This window comes from Phoca vitulina, unplaced genomic scaffold (genome assembly GCF_004348235.1).
Source record: "Phoca vitulina isolate PV1807 unplaced genomic scaffold, GSC_HSeal_1.0 scaffold20, whole genome shotgun sequence".
Taxonomy (NCBI): Eukaryota; Metazoa; Chordata; class Mammalia; order Carnivora; family Phocidae; genus Phoca; species Phoca vitulina.
In genome coordinates, this window is record NW_022589723.1 from 697,703 (window position 1) to 719,559 (window position 21,857).

Sequence of the window (21,857 nt, forward strand, 5' to 3'; positions counted from 1 at the left end):
GGGAAGGGTAAAAGGAACATTTTATTACACACAGTAGCACAAATGGGACAAGAGTCAAATCTAGAGTGATGGTCTTCATATCAGTTCTCCAATTTATAGGCACTCAACCCAAATGCCCTTTTCTCAGTCCTGGAGGAGAAATGGATTCTCATGTAGGAGAAGGCTGTGGTCCAGTTCATGAGGATGATGCCCAGTGAATGTCGCTTAGTCTCAGTGGAGGGCCAAAGCCATCTGGGAAAGTGTCTCCCAAGGGCAGGAAGGCCATCCTAGATAGGTCCATCAGAAAACCCAGCAATCTCTTAGGCCCACAAGGCAATAAAGGCCATGAAGGCAAAACCAGCGGCTACGCAGCCCCACTTGGCCAGAGGGTCCTCAGGGCCAGCTAGCTCCCGGGGCAGAATTTCCAGGAAGGTGACAAACAGAAAGGTGCCGGCTGCCAGACCTTCTAACACAACCTGGGCTAAGCCCTGCCCCCCTTTCAAGTCCCCTTGGGTCACAGCCAGCCCCAGGACCACACCCATGGGGGACATGAGAGCTAGTGACAGTATGGACAACATGGCCCACCGTGAGCCAGTGCCTACCTGCACCAGCCGCAGTCCTACCCCAAACACTACGAGCCCCTTGTGAGCCAGGACAGCAAGACAGAGCTGCACGGTAGTTGCTATTGTTGGCTGCAGCCCCACGGCTAGCCCTTCAAACACCGAGTGGAAGGAGAGTGAGAGCAAGAGGACGAGGGCCCGGAGGGGACCCTTTGAGGGTGAGGGTGGAGGCCCATGGCTGTGGAGTTCTAGGACATGAGTCCCGCCCCACTCCTCCTGCACTGTGGTTCCTCCAGCGGCCCGAGGACAGCACTGCAATGCCAGCGACTCCAAAAAGAAGATTAAGAAGAAGCCCAGGGAGATGATGAGCTCTCCGTAGGGATACTCCATCTAGGAACAGAAAGAGGGGCTGTGAGGTGGGAAGCGAAGAGAAGCGAGTACACAGGGTGGCCATGGGAGTGGGAGACTGAAGAGAATGGGAAACATGGGACTCTGCCCAATTCCTAAGACTTGGCCGCCTGTTTGCCCTGCTGGCACTCACTCTGGTCTGTGACCTTATTCCCATCTGCTTCAGATGCTTCCAGATTGATGCAGCATATTGGGCATAAAGAAGGGCAGGGGAATGAAGCCAAGAGCAGGCATGGACAGCAACAAGAAGAATCCCTGAGGGACTAAGGGACACCAGAGTGACAGGGTTAGAAATATGGGAAAAGAATGTTAGGCCTGTCAATGGGCCAGAGAAAGAGTGAAAGAGTAAAGCAGAGATTTTTCTGGGGTTCCACAGACCCAAGAGGATGGGGTGGGCTCCTCCTTTCCTCGGTGCTGTCTGAGCTGAGGAGCAGAGGGGATCCCTGGTTTCATCCCTCACATACTCCCCTCAAAAGGGTCTGGCAGTGAAAGGAGTCTCTGGTTCTCCTCCCCCTCCAGGGAGGGACTGGCGGGAGATACTTACCTGAGCTGAATCAGCGTCATCAGAAGCATTTCCCTCCTTCTCTGTCCTGTTCTAGGGAGAGAAAAGCAGAAATCAGGCAGGGGATGGAGCAGCTCAGCTTCCTGTCCTGCCCCTTCAGCTCCATCGCTTTCCTTAAAGTCCAACGTGACCGGTTTTCACCACGCCACGAAAGAGCTGTCCTCTTCCCTGTCCTTCCACCCTTGTCCTCGGCTCTGTCATTTTTCCCCCTCATCATTCTGGCCTCACAGCCCTGCTGCTCACCTGCATCTTAAACTTCTGGATCTCTGAGTCAATTCCCTCCAGGGCTTCAGCGGTCATGTGCATGAGCCCCGCTCCCAGGAAAACACCAGCAGAGGTGCAGCCCAGGAGGCTGAGGACCCGGCGGTGACGACCTGAAACAAGGAGGAGTTACAATCCAGTTGGCAATGAGATAGAAAAGGTGACAAAAGAGCAAACAGGTAGCACCCGATGTCCCCAGCTTGGGGACGGTGAGAGCCTCGGAGCAAGGCATCGGGATAGGTGAGAGGGCCATAGTCAGGCTGAGGTTATGCGGCCGGAGGCGGCAGGGCTGTACCTGTGGCAGCATCAATCTGGAACCACTTGAAGCAGATGGGAATAAGGCCACAGACCAGGGTGAGAACCAGCAGGGCAAACAGGCAGCCAATTTTCACTCCTAGGAGTGTTTCCATCCTTGGGGCACAGGCTAAGCAGATGCCTCAGAATAGTAAATGGGAGTTACGACCTTTGGAGCGGGAGTGTGGAAGCAGGTGGTCAGAGCTGGAGTAGCTACCCTCCTGAGCTCCAGGAGGCCGCTGGGATCCTCCTTCTGTTCTGTGCTGCCTCCGCCTGCACAGCCTTGCACAGCTGCCTGCGGCCCTGCCCCAGAGTCCCCCCCTCCCCCTCCCAGGAGGCCCCTCCCCTGGCTCACGCCTTCCAGAATTGGGAAACCAGAAACTCCAGACTCCCTGCCAGGCACAGCCTGTGCTGTGTGTCTTCTCCTCTTCACTGCCGTGACTAATCCAAATGCTGTGGACAGTCTTCGTTCATGCCTGGCGCTGGTCTGATCCAAAATGGGGGAGTCTATGGTAGGTCTTCCCCAGCTGTTTTGTACGGGGGACACTTGGTCCTGCCGTATTCAAGACATTTGATCTAAGGTTCCCATACCCTCTCCACCCCACCCCATGTCTCACAGGTTGTTACGCTGATACCTGAACCCTACCTTTTCAGAGGGGATTTGGGGCCCCCTTCGGGTAGGAGGTAGGGCTGAGAGGTGGTGCTGCCACCTGGCACTCTGGGGAACCCAGTAGATGAGGGGCCTCCCTTCTCCTGTAACCCCAGAGAAATAGCTCCAGGCATGGCAATTTCTAGTGGGGAGTTGAGGTTTCTAGTATTACAGTATTGATGCTGTTCCAGTTTTTGACTGTGCCTGTTTCCGGATATATACAGATCTTCCTCAACTTATGATGGGGTGAGGTCCCAATGGACCCAGCCTAAACTGAAAACCTCCTAGGTTGAAATGCCATTTAATACACCTAAGCTACCAATCCTAGCTTTGACTAGCTTTGAATGTGCTCAGAACGCTTACATTAGCCCATGGTTGCGCAAAATCATCTAACCAAAGTCTATTTTATAATAAAGTGTTGAAGTCTCATGTAATTTACCACATACTGTCCTGGAAGTGAAAACCAGAATGGTTTTAAGTGTACCAGCCGTTTACCGTCGTGATGGTGTGACTGGGAGCTGCGGCTGCCCAGCACCACGAGAGACTATCATACCACATACTGCTGACCCGAGAAAAGATCCAAATTCAAAATTCAAAGTCCGGCTTCTACTCAGTGTGCCTCACTTTCACATCATCTTAAAGTTGAAAATTTGAAAATCGAGCCACGGTAAGTCAGGACCGTGTGTACTGGGGGAGAGGGCCTAAGAATTTTAAGACAAAGAAAGGTTCTTTAGCTCTGAAACAGCGAGGCCTAGGGAAAAACTGAGAAACGAACCAAGCAAACTGAAGGATCCTGCCTGGATCTACAGGGGTGGAGATGGAAAAATTCAGTCTTGATGGGGATCGGCTCTTGAGGAAAATGTATCAGGCAAACTCCGGGGGAGCTGATGAACCCTGAGAAAGACAGAAGAAAAGGAGGGAGAAAAACACAGAGGCTAGGCAGCCTGGATCCCCCATTTAGGTGGCCCACCTAACAACCGTGACACCTGCTGAGCCAGTGCTCAGAGACTGGGGGCGGCTTTCCCTACCGGCCCGGATTACTTCCCTGGTCGTGGTCTCTGGTAGAAGAAGCAGTACTCTTACAGGAGGTGAGCTTGAGATCTCTGTGGGAAGACAGGCACTGAATATCTGAGGATTCTCTCTGCTACAGGATTGAACATGACAACTGACCTCTGTACCTTTTAAGAATCACAAGATCCACTTATTCTTTGAAAACTTTTTATTATTATTAAAGCCTCAAACAAACAGATACTTAGGGCTACCAGCACTCCCACCCTGGATACCAGGGAGCTTCAGCCTTGGCAGGCCTAAAATAAGAAAATACTTATTTTCTTATTAACGCCTCCTTGTCAACTCCCAGGGGGGTCTTCAGCAGGGGACAGAGGAAGCTTGGACTCTGAAGGCGTGATCACAGGTAAAAGATCTCCCCAGGAGCTGACACGAGCACAGCGATACAAATCCCTATGGAAAACAGAGGTCAACATGGGCTGCAGGTTCTTGCCACCTCTCCCTAATTTTGGTCACACCCTTTATACCTGCCATGCTGGCGGGCTGTGATGACAGCATGCTGCATATGCCCATCTGGACAGCACAGGTGACAATGCACATGGCGTGGCCGTTTAAGGACAGGCTGAGTGATACGGGGCCAGCGATTAGCCTCCTCTGGAGACCCCCGGGCAAGAATTACCATCGAGAACTTTTCCTCTTTTTGCTTCTTCTTGTTCTAAGATAAGGATATAGAGACTATTTGGAGAAAAAAGAGATGGGAAAAAAACTTGTGACCCCCATCCCTGCAGCCCTTTTCATATTCTATAAGCCCTGGACACTCAGGCCCCGCAAACCTCCAGACTCTTCTGACTTCTCCAACTCTTCCCACCTCGGACTCTTTATCATCCCGTTCCCCTAGGCTATTTTCTCCCTGCCATAACTTTCTCAGGATACATACCCAGCTGAAGGGGATGCAGTGGTAAGCCTGAGAAAAGCTACAGGCCAGGGGCTTAGAGGCTGTCAACTGGGGACAAGGAAGTTCATGTGGACACTGCGAACACACAAGACAAAAGAACCACAGAATCAGACAACTGAAAAACAAAGAGTGCTAGAATTAAGGGCTAGGGCAATGGCAGCATAGGAGCCGGAGGTAGGGAGAGCCAGGGGAACAACTGAGAAAGAAATTGGATAGGGACACAAAATAGTAGAGGGTGGCTTAGCTTTGCCCTCTCACTTTTCCTGGCCACAGCTGAGTTTACATCTTTGCACGCTGGGAAAGCTAGAAGTGATACTCACTGGGGCAAAGACAAAGCCAGGTCGAGGGTCCAAAGGTGACTTCTCTTTTCCCTGAAATCAAAAAAATTAAGCTGGGTCTGAGGGGTCTATTCTCATAACTCAATCTCTGCACTCAGTAAATTGAGGACTCCTTTAATATTCAATTCTGATAATTATTAACTAGGCTCCTTGGGTTAAGCTGGCTGCTTCTCTAATACTCCAAACAAAGAACTTTCTCTCTGCAGTAGAAAAGCAGGAACTTGGCACATAGTATGGTGCTCTCCCTTGTCAGCAACCTCTACTCTCAAAAAGATCCCACCCCAGGACAATTAAATTTATGATTATACACTGGCTCATACTGTCCCCAAAAGGTAAGGTTCTTGGCTTAGCAATGCCCTGGATCAGGGGTTGGTGCACTTTTTCTTTTTTAAAGGCCCAGAGAGTAGGCAAAATCTATTTCTGTCCCAACTATTCAACTCTGCTGTTTATAGTATGAAAGCAGCCACAGACAGGATGGCTGGGTGGCTCAGTTGGTTGAGCATCTGCCTTTGGCTCAGGTCATGATCCCAGGGTGCTGGGATCGAGTCCCGCATCACACTCCTTGCTCAGCAGGGAGCCTGCTTCTCCATCTGCCTGCAGCTCCCCCTGCTTGTGCTCACTCTCTCTCTGACAAATAAATAAAATCTTAAAAAATAAAAAAAAAGCAGCCATAGACAAGACGCACACCAATAAGCATGGCACATATAAAAACAGGTGGCAGGCCAAATTTAATCCACAGGTCCTAGTTTGCTAATCACTACCCTATATCATAACGACTTTATATGCCTAATATCCTGAGAGTCACCCCTACCATTGTATGACAGAGTCCCTTCAGTTCTTAAGGGAGTAGAAGTGACTGGTGACAGATGGTGGGGCAGGGGTGAAAGAAAGAGAAAGAATCTTACCTTAAGGACCAGGTCCCTGGCATCCATGAGAAGGCAGTGTCCAGCTTTTGTTCCACTCTCTACCAATATCTGTTCACAAAAAAGGAAAATAAGCATAAGCCCTGAATTACACGAAAACATAAATGCTAGCAGCTCTGTAAGAACATTCACAGATGGCGTAGAGGGCCCTAAAGGAAAGGGCCATCCCCATACAAGATGGGAATGAAGAGTCTAAAAGAGGGACAAAGGGATCTACGCATGAGAAAAACAGTCAAGAATGAACACAAGTTCCAACGGAGAGAAGGAAATGCATGAAACCCATGACACTGCTTTAAAACTAGAAGGGAAAAAGGGATTTCAACTCACCAGAAAATGACTCGTCTTGCGCCACAGGGTCTGAACTAGCTCAGTGCGGTCAGCCTTGCTGGGAAGCTCACTTAGGGAGAAGGCTGATACCACCACATCGAACTGTACCTGAGAACCAGGACAAGGAATGTGACAGACCTGACATTACCCACTGGCCCCCCTTCCAAGAGTATAACAAAGTTCTATCCCCTTGTATTTCTTCTGTTCTCTTTTATTTTCTAACACTCAAGGCTGGGTTGCAAAGCTGAAGCCACGGTTTTCCATCTGCCAAATTCCACATTTAACACACTCTGAACATTGTCACTTGCCTTGGGTGATACAGGTAGAAACTGTCTGAAGAAGACACCTGGAACATAAGGCTCCCCAGATTCTGAACCACCTGTGGAGTAAAGCAGAGGTGCGGCAACTATAAGTGTATAGGTATAAACTGAAGTGATATCTCCATAAGAACTATGGTCCCAAGGCTAAAGCAAACCACCAGGTGCGGCACCTGGGTGGCTCAGATGAGTAAGCACCCATCTTCGACTCAGGTCATGATCCCGGGGGTCCTGGGATCGAGCCCTGTGCCGTGCATCAGGCTCCCTGGTTGGGCTCCCTGCTCAGTGGGAAGTCAGCTTCTCCCTCTGCCCCTCCCCCCACTCATGTTTTCTCTCTCTCTCTCTCTCTCTCAAATAAATAAAATCTTAAACAAAAACCAAAACCAAAACAAAGGGCAGGGAAACACTGGGTTGCCTCTCCTGTTTCTCTTACCCAACCCACCCACAGTCCAGCAAAGGCCTCTACCACCCTCCACTTGACCATAACACTGGAAAGAAATCAGACTCATCTTTAACTTTTAGCCCTCTTCTACTCCCCAATAAAACACCCTTTCTAGTTCTCTGCTTAACTCCTTCAACTTTGAAGCAGCCCCTCCTTACCCCTTGTCCTCACCTTTCAGTAGCTTTTCTGCCAAAACCAACATAGCAGCTGAGCTGTCCACACACACATATTCACGTAGGCTCTGGCCCCAAGCACTATGAGCAGCCCTAAGACGGCAAAATATAAATCACCATTTCTCATGACAAACAGTCATCCCTACAAGGATCTTATCCTACAGAGATCCCTCTGCCCCCAACCCCACCCCTGGGAAACAGAGTATTATCTTAAAATAGTTGGAAAAACTAACAGTGTTATTTTCTGATTTCATTTACTACTCCTTAAAAAAAGGGCAGACTCAAAAAAACTATTTGTAGGTAAAAAAAAAATCTTGGTGATATGCCCTAGACTAAATTCCTTTCCTTTTTTATCTTTCTAAACATGGGTCTTTTTTCACTTGAAGTTTCTTTAAGTTCTGGCCCTAATCCATATACTTTCTTTACCTAATCTGAGAGTAGAAACATTCTAGTTCCCAACTTTCCTATTCTCCCTCTGGTTCCCTACTCTCTTGGAGTGTTATACACATGGCTCTCTAGAGCTAGAATTGACAGAGACAGAAAGATACTTACCAAGTGACAGAACCAGTACCCGAGCCAAAGTCCATTAAGGTTTGGGGCTGGAACTCTGGAACTCGAGCCCGGATCTGAGGAAATATGTAATACCCCACAGTAGGGTAAGTAGACCCTTATTTAGGGCCCCTATGAATTAGGCAACCATGAGAAAGCAGATGAGATGTGAATGTTTTTTTGAGATTCAGTGTAAATACCTTACAGAATGGGAACCTCCTAAAACAGTGATTTTAAACCTTTCTTGGGTCATGAACCCTTTCAGAGAATAAAGAGAGCCTCTCAAAAAAAAAAAAAAAAGGACAGATAAAGAGATAAAGGAGGATAAAGAGAGCCTCTCAAAAAAAAAAAAAAAAAAAAGCACATACAATGTCCCAAGAACTGTACCCTAGAAGACTACTTTATGAATAAGGGAACTGATGGTAAAAGGTTGGAAGCTGAGGGGCTTTCACCTCATGGAATGCCCTGGAGACTGCTGCAAAGCCACCATCCAGTCTTGCTGCCATATACACCAGGCTTAGGCTCTCATTGTAGCTGCCAGAAAAACCAAAGAGTCACACCCACCAGGAAATAACCTCCATCCCATAGTTAAACTTCTAGATTTTTAGGAATGAAATCTCTGGAAAGGGCTCTTCCAGCTCAGTGTTTTTACTCCTTAAAAGAGAAGAGTCCTTAGTACAAACCAGGTAGGCTTTTCAAATAGGAATTGTGTAACAGTACTTCCCCAGTCTCCTCCTAGAGACAAGATTTTTTTTTCTTTTGCAGCCCTTCTAGCCCCCCTTACCTCAGTTCTTGCCAATGGTATGTAGTTTTGCGCAGGGTTCGCAGCACTGCTTCACGAAGTTTCTCCTCCACCTGAAATAAGTCTGTGGTGAGAACAAGAACTGAGAGTGAGGACCTAGGAAGAACAGGGCTCAGATCCAATATTTGAATATGCTGCTTGCTCATTCCCTTGCAACTCTCATCCTAGGCAAAATCTCAGAGCTTAAGAGAGAAGCCAAATCTAGAGAAAAATTTCGGGTAAAAATAACAGCAACCACCACCATCACGACCAGAATGTATCAGATAGTATTTTGCCTCTAACGGCAGTTTATTCAACAAGACCAAACCTATCCCACAGGTTTTGCTCTCTATTAAAGGGGAGTGTCTCAAAGATTTAAACAGATAGGATAAGGACAATATTTTGTGGATTTTCTTCAGTACCCCAAAACTGCAGACTGTGACATTTCCAATGTTCCTAGAGGGAAGAAAGGGGCTTGAAAATCTCCTCTCAGGCTTGTGTTCAGTTCAGTACTATTTTATCTACACAGCACCTACTATGAACTAGGTCCTGTGGGAAGTGCAGGGAATACAAGATGATTAAAAGGCAGGTCTGTAATATTAAGGAGCTCACACCCATGAAAATAACTTGATGAGTTATACTCATTCTCCTGTCCCTGAAGGGCGTTTCAGTACTGGACAGCGAGCCATACAAGGATTTTATTTCACTTGAATAAAAACTTAGACCGTCCTAATCCAGTGGATTTGCAGGAAAAAAACCAAAGACCTAGATTTTGACAGGATACTGAGCACCCTTGGAAACCATCTTCTTTTAGCAAGGCACCACTGTAACAAGCAGCTCTGGCCAGAAAATCAAACAAGAAACCGCAGTATCTATTTGAGATAGATACTCAAGTAGATGTGTAAAATTATTTCTTGCTTTTAATTTCCCACCGATATTTCAATTTGGCCTACTCTTCATTCTTAGGCCCTACCTGGGTTTTCCAGGAATTTTTCCTCAAGATGTACAGCCCGTCTTTGCAACTCCTCCGGCTCTACAGGTAAACGCCGGCTCCACAGGTAATTGGCCAGTGCTTGCGCCTGCTTCTCCACTTTGGGCATCGAGCTCTCTACGGGCCAAAGATGAAACGCGACATCACTTAATGCAGACCCAGTCTCGCTTCTTCTCGGGCTTCCGCTTCCCACCGTTACTCACCGAGCAGCAGGAACTGCGCAGCGGCAGCCAGGGCAGGCGGCACCTCTACGCATGGCAGCTGCAAGACGCCGGGGTGCCGGCGATGGGGCCTCTTCCCCAGAAAATCGGAATTGTTATCGACCTGGGATACGCCCGGCACGACGGCGGCGAGCGCCTGCAGGCCGAGAAAGAAAAGCTGATTGCGGGGCAGAAGGGAAGGCTCTGGCGTTTCGTCAAGGAAGGGGCTGCCGAGGGCGCTCTTCCTCGGAGCGGAGCTTTTCCTGAGATCCAGAGTCTTTCCGAGAGCAGGGAAAGCAGACACTCACGCGAGACTGGGGAGCTTCTCCACGGCCGCGGCGCCATCTGCTACATGTCAGCAGATGCCTCAGTCCTCTCGCGGTCGCCATGGCACCGGAGGCGAGCAGGAAACGGAAATGATGAGGCCTGTGACCCTCACGGAGCAGTGTCAGCCAATGAGAAGAGCGAGTGCTTCTAGTAGCCAATAAACAATCGATATGTAAATCACCTCGGAGGGGAAAGGTACGTGGGTGGGATCAGGAGCTCGGGTCCTCCGTAACCAGCAGAAGACGAGGTGCCCTCAAGGCTGTGCGGCGACTGGTCTCCGCGTCCGGAAGCCGAGGGGCGGGCCGGGGTGGGGCGGGGGCGGGGCGGGGCCGGGCCGGGCCGGGGCGGGCCCTTTCCTGGACGCTCTAGAGAAGCGCCATAGACAGCAAAAGACAATTTCTGGATGTATTACCTACCTGTGTTCCTTGCTTTTCTCTGTGGAGAACTCTGAAGTCTTGGGATTTTTTCCCCCCTGTGTGAAAACGGGAGAATGCAGTAAGGGAAAGATAAGAAAAACCCAAATTTAGGCAACCCAAGATAACAGAAATTAATAGTTAATAGATTCAATGGTTTTTGTTTTGTTTTTACATATTATTCTCCTATTAAATTGTCCTCTTAGATAAATAGCTAACACTTAGAACGTGCCCGATACTGTAGCAAGCACATTTACGTAATATTACCGCATTTAGTCCCTGCTATCTGTGAGATACATTCTGTTAACCCCATTTTGCAGCTGAAGAAAGTGAGTATTCAGATGTTTAAATATCACGCCCAAGATCACAAACCTTGTTAGATGATAATTAGATTTAAACCTAGGCAGTTTAGGGGCCCCTGGGTGGCTCAGTTGGTTGAGGGAGGGACTCTTGATTCCAGCTCAGGTCATGATCTCAGGGTTGTGAAACTGGGCTCCGCGCTCAGCGGGGAGTCGCTTGAGATTCTCTCTCTCCTCTCCCTCTGCCTCTCCCCCCACTCACGGACTCTCAATAAATAAATAAATAAAATCTTCTAAAAATAAAAAAATAAACGTGGCAGTCTAAGTCTGAGCTTCACCTTTAAACATAGGCTCTACCGGATATTCTTGGCACTTGGAATGCAAATTAGCAAGTTAACTGGGAACAGTATGCTAAATGTCCTGAAGTGTTAAACCGACATGTAGCATTAAAATGAACTCACTGCGCTGTGTGCCCTCTTGATTCTGTTAGCAAAGGTATTAGTCAACTATGCAATATCTTAACGTTTTGATATCTGCTGACTGGATGGGTGAAAGTAGTGCATTTGCTGCAACTGCAAGAGTCCAAATATGACAATTATGGGGTAAAATATGGGGAACTACATCCGTCAGAGAGTTAAATGTCTGGTTTGCATTTAGGTTAGTAAACTTTGATTCCATTAAAGGAGACTTTGACTTTATAAACTGAATGCTCTGGAAGGAGTCTTGAAGGTTGCTTAAGACGGGTGTTGTAAATTCTATAGTCACTGCTCTCCTTCTTTTTGGGTTCACCTTCTTTTTTACCACTCACTTTAATTCACACTGACACACTTAGCCTCATCTCTTGTGACACTTCACTTTTACTTTATGATTTTGTTTATTTATTTGTGAGAGAGAGAGAGCAAGAGAGCACGCACAAGGTGGGGGTGGCAGGCAGAGGGAGAAGAGGCTCCCCGCTAAATAGGGAGCCCAATGTGGGACTTGATCCCAGGACGCTGGGATCATGACCTGAGCCCAAGGCAGACAATGACTGAGCCACCCAGGCATCTCAACTTCACTTTTACTTTAAATTGTTGGCTCAAGTATTAGCAAAATAAAATATCCTTGTCACTGTAGGTTAGCTCTAACATAAATTAGCTATATTATTTTTTGTCATAGGAAGGTAACAGAACATAGGGATAAAATGCTTGCCATCTGGAATCTGGCAGTCTGAATTTGAATTCTAGAAAAGCAAGATAGTAAGAGTTGCTATCTCACAGGGTTACTAGAGTGAGAGGTTTAATGAGATAATGTCTGGCCCAAGTAAACTCTCAATATGTTGATATTATTATCATATGTGTTACCATATGTATTTTGGGAACTTGAAGAGACATAATCACATTTTTATTTTTATTATAATTTCATGTCTTATTTCCAAGACAGACTTGAAAGTGGAGATATTTGGGGCTAAGTAAGACTGAGCACTGGAGACTTAGAAGTAAGGAGCAGGAGAACTTGGTGGTACCTCTAGATGTCCCTCCTGTTTTTCCTGTTGAACTACCAACATAGATGTGTCTTCCTTTATTCTGACATTGACGTAATTGGGATTGTTTCCTTCCTTCAGTAACGCAATTTCTCAAAATCTGACTTAGACCTAAATTTTATGTGTCTTTGTTCTTAATCCAAAGTATTGTTCATAAAAACAAAACAAAACAAAAACCTCCACACCACCCTCCTCATGGATTGAGGATGTCTTTAAGACATCTAAAACAGTGAACACAGTTCTTTATTCATTGAAAATGCTTAATCGATATTTATTGATGACGTTGATAAAGTCACCACTCTTTGTTTCCATGCTTGGAAAAGCTTAACAGGGTAGACTAGGTTGACCATCTGAGTCTAATCATTTGACCAACTCACAATCCCCCAAAGCATAGATGAGCCCATTTCATAACTAATCCATGAATTCTGCTATATTAATGCTGGTTTCATACCTTGACTGGAGTAGTATTTCCAATTAGTAACTTTGAATTACATTTAAAAAAAAAGACATAAATGTGGAGAAACTAGGAAACATTAAAAAGAAATACCCCCCACTTCCTACCCCCAAAGTAAGTAAACGGACAAAAAAATTATCTGAGGGCGCCTGGGTGGCTCAGTTGGTTAAGTGACTGCATTCAGCTCGGGTCATGATCCTGCAGTCCCAGGATCGAGTCCCACCTCGGGCTCCCTGCTTGGTGGGGAGTCTGCTTCTCCCTCTCACCCTCCCCCCCTCATGCTCTCTTTCTCTTCATTCTCTCTCTCTCAAATAAATAAATAAAAATCTTTAAAAAAAGTTCTCTGAGGAAGGTTTGGATAATTTGGTTAGAGATGGATGATGACTATCTGGTTTTCTCCACAAGTTTATGAAAAAGGGAAATGGCTAATAATTAGGTTTAGAGAAACTCTCAACAATGAAGGTTTGAAGCAACTGAAATAAGTTTCTTGGGAAATTAAAGAAATTCTGTCATCAAAGTTCCCAAGTAGTGCCATTTTTTATCTCTCTCATGTCTTTGTATAAAGTTTTCCTTTTAAAAAAAATCTTCTATTCTCTTAAAGCATTATTTGTTGTGTTTATTTGCATTTGTTGTCTTCTAGATTAGTCTTTATCTTTTTAAATGGCTTTAACTTTTTTAAAAAGATTTCATTTATTTGAGAGAGAGAAAGCACAGCAAGGGGAGGGGCAAGGGGGGAGGGGCAAAGGGGAAGGGGCAAGGGAAGGGGGCAAGGGGAGGGGCAGAGGGAGAAGCACAGGCTCCCCACCAAGCAGGGAGTCTGACTCAGGGCTTGATCCCCTGAGCCAAAGGCAGACTCTTAACTGACTGAGCCACCCAAGAGCCCCAATTTTTACTTTTATTTGTAATTCTTCCTGAATATGTCACCTTTTTTCCTGAAATTTTTTCTAATTTTGATGCATGTTGTTCTTTCATTTGGATTATTTTCTTTTGAAACCATGGGTTGCATTTTTTTTAAAAAGATTTTATTTATTTATTTGAGAGAGAACAAGTTGGGGGAGGGGCAGAGGGAGAAGTAGACTCTGTGTGAAGCAGGGTGCCTGATGCAGGACTTGATCCCTGAACCCTGGGATCATGACCTGAGCCAAGGGCAGATGCTTAACCGACTGAGCCACACAGGCACCCTCATGGGTTGCAGTTTTAATCTGTTTTGTGAACATGTCTTTGTTATTTTAGTTCTCAGTGGAGTGGACATTAAGATGCGATTAGGTTTATAAGAGATTTATTGGGAGGAATTCCTGTGAAGGGGAAAGGGAGAGGAAGCCAGAGGAGGCAGGAAGAACTGTCAGAGTGGGAATCAAGTCTGACCTCTGTGGAAAAGGAAGGGAAGAAAAACAGGCTGGATATGCACAGTTCTAACAGAGTTTCAGCCAGGCTGATGGAGAATCTTTGAGCCCAAGGTCATGGTTAGAGGCGTCCTGCATCTGGCAGAAATGGGGCTGACTTAGTATCCTTGCTGCACTGATTGGTTGAGGGCAGCCCATGGGGAGTGTAGCAGATTCAGTGTGGCAGTTGGGGCAACAGGTCAATTATGATCCGCATAGCAGGAGATCTGAGGAGTTGCATTTTCATAGCTGCCTAGAGCCACACAGATCTACTTCTCCAGATGGGTTCAAGGGACAATTCCTTCAACCTTCACATGGGCTTCTGTTCCTAAAGAGAAACTTAGAAGGAGGTTAGTGGGGCAAATTATAGCCACTGTCACTGCTGTTGATCTCAGGGGTGCAAATGGCCCCCATCCACTCCCTCCGTTACTATCCATTCTAATTTCCCCTCACCCTCCACTATCATGTCCTCAGGTCTTAGTGGCTTACCTGGTATTATGACCCAAACCTTCATTCCTGAGGGGCCCAAATCCTTGATAGTCATATCTTTCTCTGGCTGAGATTGCTGAACATGCATATTCACAGTTACAATGGAGCATAGGACTTCTAGGAAGCACCCAAATAGATCACTTGGGTTCTACACGAATTCCAGTCTGTCTCCATTGTGTAAAAGCAGCCCTATACCCTTCCTCCTGCTAATCAGGGCTATTTAACCCTGACAGTCTGGTAACTCCATCTTTTTTTTTTTTTTTTTTTTTAGATTTTATTTGTTTATTTGACAGAGAGAGAGAGAGCACAAGCACGGGGAGAGTCAGGGAAAGGGAGAAGGAGAAGCAGGCCCCCCGCTGAGCAGGGACCCCCCCCCAGTGTGGGGCTGGATCCCAGGACCCTGGGATCATGACCTGAGCCGAAGGCAGACACTTAACCAACTGAGCCACCCAGGGGCCTCTCCACATTTTTTTTTTTTTAAGATTTTATTTTTAAGTAATCTCTATATCCAACGTGGCACTCGAACTCACAACCCCGAGATCTCATGTTCTATGGACTGAGCCAGCCAGGCACTCCTGGTAACTCCTCTTCTTTTTTTTTTTTGTGCTTAATATATTTTATTTTATTTTTAATTTTTTTATTGTTATGTTAATCCCCATACATTACATCATTAGTTTTAGATATAGTGTTCCATGATTCATTGTTTGTGCATAACACCCAGTGCTCCATGCAGAACGTGCCCTCCTCAATACCCATCACCAGGCTAACCCATCCTCCCACCCCCCTCCCCTCTAGAACCCTCAGTTTGTTTTTCAGAGTCCATCGTCTCTCATGGTTCTTCTCCCCCTCCGATTCCCCCCCTTCATTCTTCCCCTCCTGCTACATTCTTCTTCTTTTTTTCTTTCTTAACATATATTGCATTATTTGTTTCAGAGGTACAGATCTGAGATTCAACAGTCTTGCACAATTCACAGCGCTTACCAGAGCACATACCCTCCCCAGTGTCCATCACCCAGTCACCCCATCCCTCCCACCCCACCCCCCACTCCAGCAACCCTCAGTTTGTTTCCTGAGATTAAGAATTCCTCATATCAGTGAGGTCATATGATACATGTCTTTCTCTGTTTGACTTATTTTGCTCAGCATAATACCCTCCAGTTCCACTGGTAACTCCTCTTCTTATCTGCTGGTGCCTGGACCCAAGAAGTGTCCCGGCAGCAGCTGTAGTTTGCAGTTCAATAGGAACTGTGATGTGTCACTTGGCAGGAGTGCATCCACTTTGGGGACCTGGACCTTTGGCCCTGCAGAGCCCAGAGTTACAGAGATGAAAGTACAAAATTTCCCAGTGGGTCAGTGGGCATGATGGTAAGTGGAGTCACTTCTGCTTCTGCTCTTTGGTTGCTGGAACCGTGTATTCTTCCTATTTGGGACACAGTATCATTTAGAGGTCTCTGGTTTAGTAAGTACACTGGGTCCTGAAGAACAGTACCCATCCTTTCAGAATGTTGCCTTTGAGCTGTTGCTTTAGCTGTGCCGTTAGAAGGCCAGTCTTCCCCTTCTTCTTCCCTCTCTCCTTTGTCTTCCTCTCTCTCTCTCTTGCTCTCGCTCCCTTCTCTCCCCCTTCACCTCTCTCCCTTGGAGCTGGAGTGTGCTGTGTCTTTTCTTTTGTTCTGAAGTAAACACCAATCAACTCTTCTCATTAGTCCTCTACTTTCTTTCAGAGGTAAGTGATATTACTGAAGTATCTTCAGCAGAAATTAGGGGAGCTGTTCTGAACTGTGATAAAATAGAATGTCATAGTTTAGCTAATTCTTGGTTATAGCTCTCTGTGACTTTGATTTTACTTATCAAGCTAGCAGAGCCATCTGGTGATGACCTGCACTACCTTTTCATCTTTGATGTTTGTCTTTTACCTTTCTCAGATTTGATAAATGATTTGTCCTCACTTGATCCACTGATGCAGGATACAAAAGAGGTCCCAAGTCATAGTCTTGATGCCAAATGTGACATGTGCCTGGTTATGACGGGCTCTTACTGAGGGTAATTAACCAATGCGTTCGAAAGATTTTCTCTTCTTAGTTCAAATGCACCCCTCCGAGCTAGTCTGAGAAATATCTGTTCCTCATTTGTAAGGCACATGGATACTGACATTACTGGTTATCACTTGGATAAATAGGCAACATCCTCTTTCAAGCCTTTCTTCACAGATATACAGCTCAATATTTGACGTATACTTTATAATTATTATCACAAGCAAGGTATGTGGGGAGAGGATTTTTAAAATGCAGGTGCATGTCTATTTTCTTCACCACTCTACATACACAGCACTTAGCATAGTGCTTGCCACATCAAGGGCACTCAGGAATATCACTTAAGGGACACCTGGGTGGCTCAGTCGGTTAAGTGTCTGCCTTCGGCTCAGGTCATGATCCCAGGGTCCTGGGATGGAGCCCCTCATCGGGATCCCAGCTCAGCGGGAAGCCTGCTTCTCCTTCTCCCACTCCCCCTGCTTGTGTTCCCTCTCTCGCTGTCTCTCTGTCAAATAAATAAATAAAATCTAAAAAAAAAGAAATGTCACTTAAGTAAATATTAATGATCTAAAAATGTCTCTCTGCTGTATTCACATAAGAATACAATATATGTAAAAAGGATCAAATATCCTTTGTTTCTTGGTGTCCGTAGGGTAGTTTTTATTTTTTCAATGGAATTCCACGGACTACTATAATCTGTATTCCTCTCTTGTGGTCCTCTTTTCCTATTTAGGAACTTCCAGAATGCCTTCACTTTTGTTATGTTTTAGACATTTTTCAGAAGGCAATGTTTTTGTATTACTTCTGCTTAGGATGGGACTCTATGATCTCTATCTATTTCTATAATTAGCTCCCCACCTTCTGCCAAAGAATGTTTCTTCTATTTTTGATTATTGATTCTGTGTCTTGTGTTTTATGTTCATTTTTGGGATCTCAGTATATTTTAGGTTGATTGAGAATCAAGTGAGATGCTTTCTCCTCCCCGCCCTCCTGTAATTAAGGGGAAAATGTCATTATCAACTGAATTACCAAACTCATTCTAATGTCAGATGTTTAGGTTCCTGTCATTTGACTGAGCTTTGTAAACTATACTTGGTACAGTGTAGAAATGGGGAGGTTATACAGATACTAATATATTCCAAAATAGGAATTCAGGTTAGTAGGTCCTGTTAATAATTTGGGGGACCAAGTTACATATTCAGCAAGTAGACATTGTGCATTTCTACCGGCTGGACTTCTTTGTTGCTGGAATGCAATTCAACATGATTCTGGTAGGGCGCCTGGGTGGCTCAGTCGGTTAAGCATCTGCCTTCGGCTGAAGTCATGATCCCAGAGTCCTGGGATCAAGCCCTGTCCTGGACTCCCTACTCAGCGAGGAGCTTGCTTCTCCCTCTCCCTCTGCTGCTCTGCCCCCCCCCCCGCCCCCCTTGTGCTCTCTCACTCTCGCTCTCTCTCAAATAAATAAATAAAACCTTAAAAAAAAAAATGACCCTGGTCTCAGGGTGATGGTTGTCCAAGAGAGGAGGATGAGGCTAGGAAAATTCTCTTAGAGTGACAGAGACTCATTAGATTGGCCAAGTTGAATGAAAGGGGTTGCTATATATCTCTCTTACGCCTTTCAAGGATTCAGCAGGCTAAGAACTACAAGAAGAAAGGATATGTGTTTTATTTTGTGTAATAACTCAAGGTTACATGTAAAACTCTTAGGTTCAGGATTTCAAAATGTAGGCAATACTGAGAGAAAATATTTATGACATACACCCACACATTTGACTAATACAACGTTTACATTTATATCTGTCAATGAGCTAAGCAGGGAGCAAGGGAATGTGTGGGGTAGGACAATAGGGAGACACGCTAACTTAAGAGGAACAGTGTCTCAGTGCCAGGCTGCAAGATTTTCTTCCTCATTTTTGCCCAAGGAGGCTGGAGTAGCCTTAGAGACTGGGGGTCATGGTCTGCAAAAAACCTGAGGCATGGGGTGCCTGGGTGGCTCACTTGTTAATCTTCTGCCTTCGGCTTGGGTCATGATGATCCCAGGGTCCTGGGATCGAGCCCCGCATCGGGCTCCCTGCTCAGCAGGGAGTCTGTTTCTTCCTCTTCCTCTGCCTCTCCCCACTGCTCCTGCTCTCTCTCTCTCTCTCTCTCTCTCTCGCTCTGTATCTCTCTGTCTCAAATGAAAAATAATAATAAAAAAAATTCTTTTAAAAAAAACCCCCCAAACCCCGATGCAACTTTCCCCATTAGAAGTGCAAAAAAGTGTTAAAAAAAAAAACAAACTTAAAAAAAAAAGAGAGAAGGGCAAGATATTGGTGCCTAATGCTCGGTGTTCACCGATAGTATATAGCTGCACAGGCTTTTACGCTAGAACTCTTACCAGGGACTGGGGCTTCCTGCAGCCAGGGCTGTGGCCCTAGACTCTCATCCATTCTTCCATAATCTTTCTCTCAAAAGCAGACAACATGTACACATTACTCATTTTCAGATATAAACACGTTTTCTTTAAAAAATTTCTCAAGGGGCACCTGGCTGGCTTAGTCGGAAGAGCATGGGACTTTTAATCTTGGGGTTGTGGGTTTGAGCCCCCTGTTGGGTGTAGAGATTACTAAAAAAGTAAAATAAAATAAAATAAAATAAAATAATTTCTCTCAAAAACGACAAGTTTAAAAACAAGATTACATAAACGTGGTGGTCAAACTCACGACCCCAAGATCGAGAGTCACATGCTCCACTGAATGAGCCAGCCAGGCGCCCCTGTGATGTGAGAAATAAAGGCAGAAGAAAAAATATTAAATTTCCTTACCACCTACAGCCCACTGATAAGTCCTTGAAACAGGCCGAGTGACATTCCTCTAGGGACTCAGCTGTCTTGTTGTTGATACTTTGCTAAGGGCAAAAGGCAATCTTAGCCCAACCCCCAGGATCCTCTAAGCCTACTTTAACCTATAAAAATTCCTTTGGAAACTTCCTTTATCTCCACCCCTCAAGATACATGTTGGCAGTCATCCCCCAAGCATATGATCCACTGATACACATCTGAAGGGTCTCATGACTAAGGTTTTATTAGACAGTAATAAATGACCTCATCCCAACAATAGCTAGCCCCCCTCAAGGTCCTGGAAACCTTGCTTCCAAAATTCCTTAGAGACTTACGCTATCCCTAACCCCCTCCCAACTTGAAAGTATATCATGGGGCACTCCTCATGACCCTGTGCGACTCTTTCTGCCCACGGGTCCTGTCCCCATGCTTTAATAAAACGACCTTTTTGCACCAAAGACGTCTCAAGAATTCTTTCTTGGTTGTTGGCTTTGAACCCTAATGTCTTTCCTACATCACCCTGTTTATGAGATTTCTTAAGAACAATAGAATTGTATAATTTGTATAATTTGTATAATTTGACAAGATGAGGTGAAAACCCTCTGTCAAAACAAGCTCACTTCAGTGGAGGATGAGGCATCTTCTACAAATACTTAAACAAATCACACAATATGTGTCCAATATTAGTTGACGGACAGCCTTCTGATTCATTTCTATGTATCTTAGAGCTATACTGCAGTCTCTTCTTGTTACTCACTTTCCATTGTTGGAGAAAACAATTCAACCGAGTAAATTAGAAGATCTAATTAAGACAGGGAAACTGAAAGGACCCCATAAAAAAAAAAAGCTGGGTTTTTTTTTTTTTCCCTCCTCTTCCTGCTTCTATTCTTGCTAGGACCCGCACCCCTATCTTACACATGCCTTAGTGTATGTCCTCCTTGTAAGGGACAAGGAGTTAATTTCTTTGGAGCCTTCCAGCACAATAGATAACATCTAGGGAGCAACCCAGCGAGAATAACTGGGCGAGGCCACATGTGTGTATTCCAGACCACTGGTGCTGGACATCTGGATGCCAAGACCCCCTGGCTCCAGGGAATAAGTGATTTAATTAGTTTCAATCTATTCCACGAATGCCATGTTTTAACGGTCAATATGAAATTTCCTGATCAGCACTAGTGTAGTAATATACATGATAAAAACCCTGCAGTTCTCCCTGCCCCAAGATGTCCTGGCTTGATACAATCCTTTCTTTTCCTTTGCTAATAATTTCTTTTTTTTTTTAAATAATAATTTCTTGTTCTACCCTCTTTCCTATGAAAACTTTCCATTTTGACAATTCCTAGGAGCTCCCCTCTACTTGCTAGATGGGGTGCTTTCTGATTCATGCATTGATTAATAAAGTCAATTAGATATTCAGATTTACTCGGTGGAGTTTTGTCTTACAACAGCCCTCTAAACTGAAACAAAGAACAAGAACTTCAAGGAGAACAGGTCCCCACCCTGGTGATCACATACACTTGAAACACCTCGAGGGGCAAGGCCACCAGCACTGAGGCAAAATTTCAGACATGGTTATCACTTGGCCTGTTTGTCCCTCTCCCACTCCCCCTGCTTGTGTTCTCTCTCTCGCTGTGTCTCTCTCTGTCAAATAAATAAAATCTTTAAAATAAATAAATAAAAATTGAATATATTTGACATGTAACATTGTGTAAATTTAAGATGTACAATGTGCTAACTTGATATATTTTTATATATATATATATATTTATATATTGTAATATGATTGCCTTTGCGGCTAAATTTAGCACCTTTTTTTTTTTTTAAAGATTTTTATTTATTCATTTGCGAGAGAGACAGAGAGAGAACAAGCAGAGGGAGAGGCAGAGGCAGAGGGAGAGGGAGAAGCAGGCTCCCTGCTGAGCAAGGAGCCCGATGCGGGACTCGATCCCAGGACCCTGGGATCATGACCTGAGCCGAAGGCAGACGCTTAACCATCTGAGCCACCCAGGCGCCCTAAATTTAGCACCTTTACCACATTACATAATTATCCATTCCTTTTAGTTTTTGGGATAATTACATTTTAGTCTCTTAGTAAGTTTGATAATGTAGTACAGTATTGTCTATATTCATTATACTGTGAGTTAGATCTCTATGACTTATTTACTACTCACTGTAAGTTTGTGCCCTTAAACAACATCAGTCTTATCCCCTCACCCCCTGTCCCCTGGTGTTACAGTACTTTTTTTCTCTGTCAGTGCCCGCGGTTCTCCGCGGTTCTCTGTAATGCGGCTTTGAAGAATAAAGAGGTAGGCCAGACAGAGTGGTAGGCGGCAGAACAAGTTTATTGAGGGATAGCTAAGCCATAGTACAAAGTTCCTGAGGAGGGAGGAGACCCGAGAGGGTTGTCAC

The 21,857-nt window shown here is 45.4% G+C and overlaps 2 protein-coding genes across 4 annotated transcripts; both read right to left on the bottom strand.

Annotated features, from left to right (window-relative positions):
- SLC39A2 (solute carrier family 39 member 2) lies at nt 1-2,360 on the bottom strand. Its single transcript, XM_032417844.1, has 4 exons — nt 2,066-2,360; nt 1,753-1,883; nt 1,492-1,542; nt 1-929 (listed from the first exon to the last, which is right to left on the bottom strand). The coding sequence occupies exons 1-4, from the start codon at nt 2,178-2,180 to the stop codon at nt 300-302; spliced, it is 927 nt and encodes a 308-aa protein (XP_032273735.1). The 5' UTR covers nt 2,181-2,360; the 3' UTR covers nt 1-299.
- A 70-nt stretch (nt 2,361-2,430) lies between these two features.
- Nucleotides 2,431-10,208, bottom strand: METTL17 (methyltransferase like 17). Of its 3 annotated transcripts, none has more exons than XM_032417842.1 (14): nt 10,026-10,207; nt 9,721-9,874; nt 9,500-9,634; nt 8,530-8,611; nt 8,198-8,279; nt 7,749-7,822; nt 7,195-7,289; nt 6,573-6,643; nt 6,265-6,372; nt 5,920-5,988; nt 4,997-5,047; nt 4,659-4,751; nt 4,249-4,436; nt 2,431-4,174 (listed from the first exon to the last, which is right to left on the bottom strand). In XM_032417842.1, exons 1-14 carry the CDS (start codon nt 10,104-10,106, stop codon nt 4,063-4,065), a joined length of 1,395 nt encoding a protein of 464 aa, XP_032273733.1. In that variant the 5' UTR covers nt 10,107-10,207; the 3' UTR covers nt 2,431-4,062. The 3 variants fall into 3 exon arrangements, 2 of the variants coding, with proteins under 2 accessions (XP_032273733.1, XP_032273734.1); XR_004301044.1 differs by having other exon boundaries at nt 4,151-4,174; nt 4,249-4,456; nt 10,026-10,208; XM_032417843.1 differs by lacking the exons at nt 4,659-4,751; nt 4,997-5,047.
- Between the last annotated feature and the right edge of the window lie 11,649 nt (nt 10,209-21,857).

Bases quoted from the DNA above. Each gene is read 5' to 3' on its own strand.
- SLC39A2 (XM_032417844.1), bottom strand. From the start codon at position 2,180: ATGGAAACACTCCTAGGAGTGAAAATTGGCTGCCTGTTTGCCCTGCTG. The intron at 1,884-2,065 runs GTACAGCCCTGC...TCCTTGTTTCAG, and splicing joins CCAGATTGATGCTGCCACAG to GTCGTCACCGCCGGGTCCTC. The intron at 930-1,491 runs GTAAGTATCTCC...TTCTGTTCCTAG, and splicing joins ATGACGCTGATTCAGCTCAG to ATGGAGTATCCCTACGGAGA.
- METTL17 (XM_032417842.1), bottom strand. From the start codon at position 10,106: ATGGCGACCGCGAGAGGACTGAGGCATCTGCTGACATGTAGCAGATGG. The intron at 7,823-8,197 runs GTGAAAGCCCCT...ATATTTCCTCAG, and splicing joins TCTCCAGGGCATTCCATGAG to ATCCGGGCTCGAGTTCCAGA. The intron at 4,437-4,658 runs GTATGTATCCTG...TCCTTATCTTAG, and splicing joins ACTGCATCCCCTTCAGCTGG to AACAAGAAGAAGCAAAAAGA.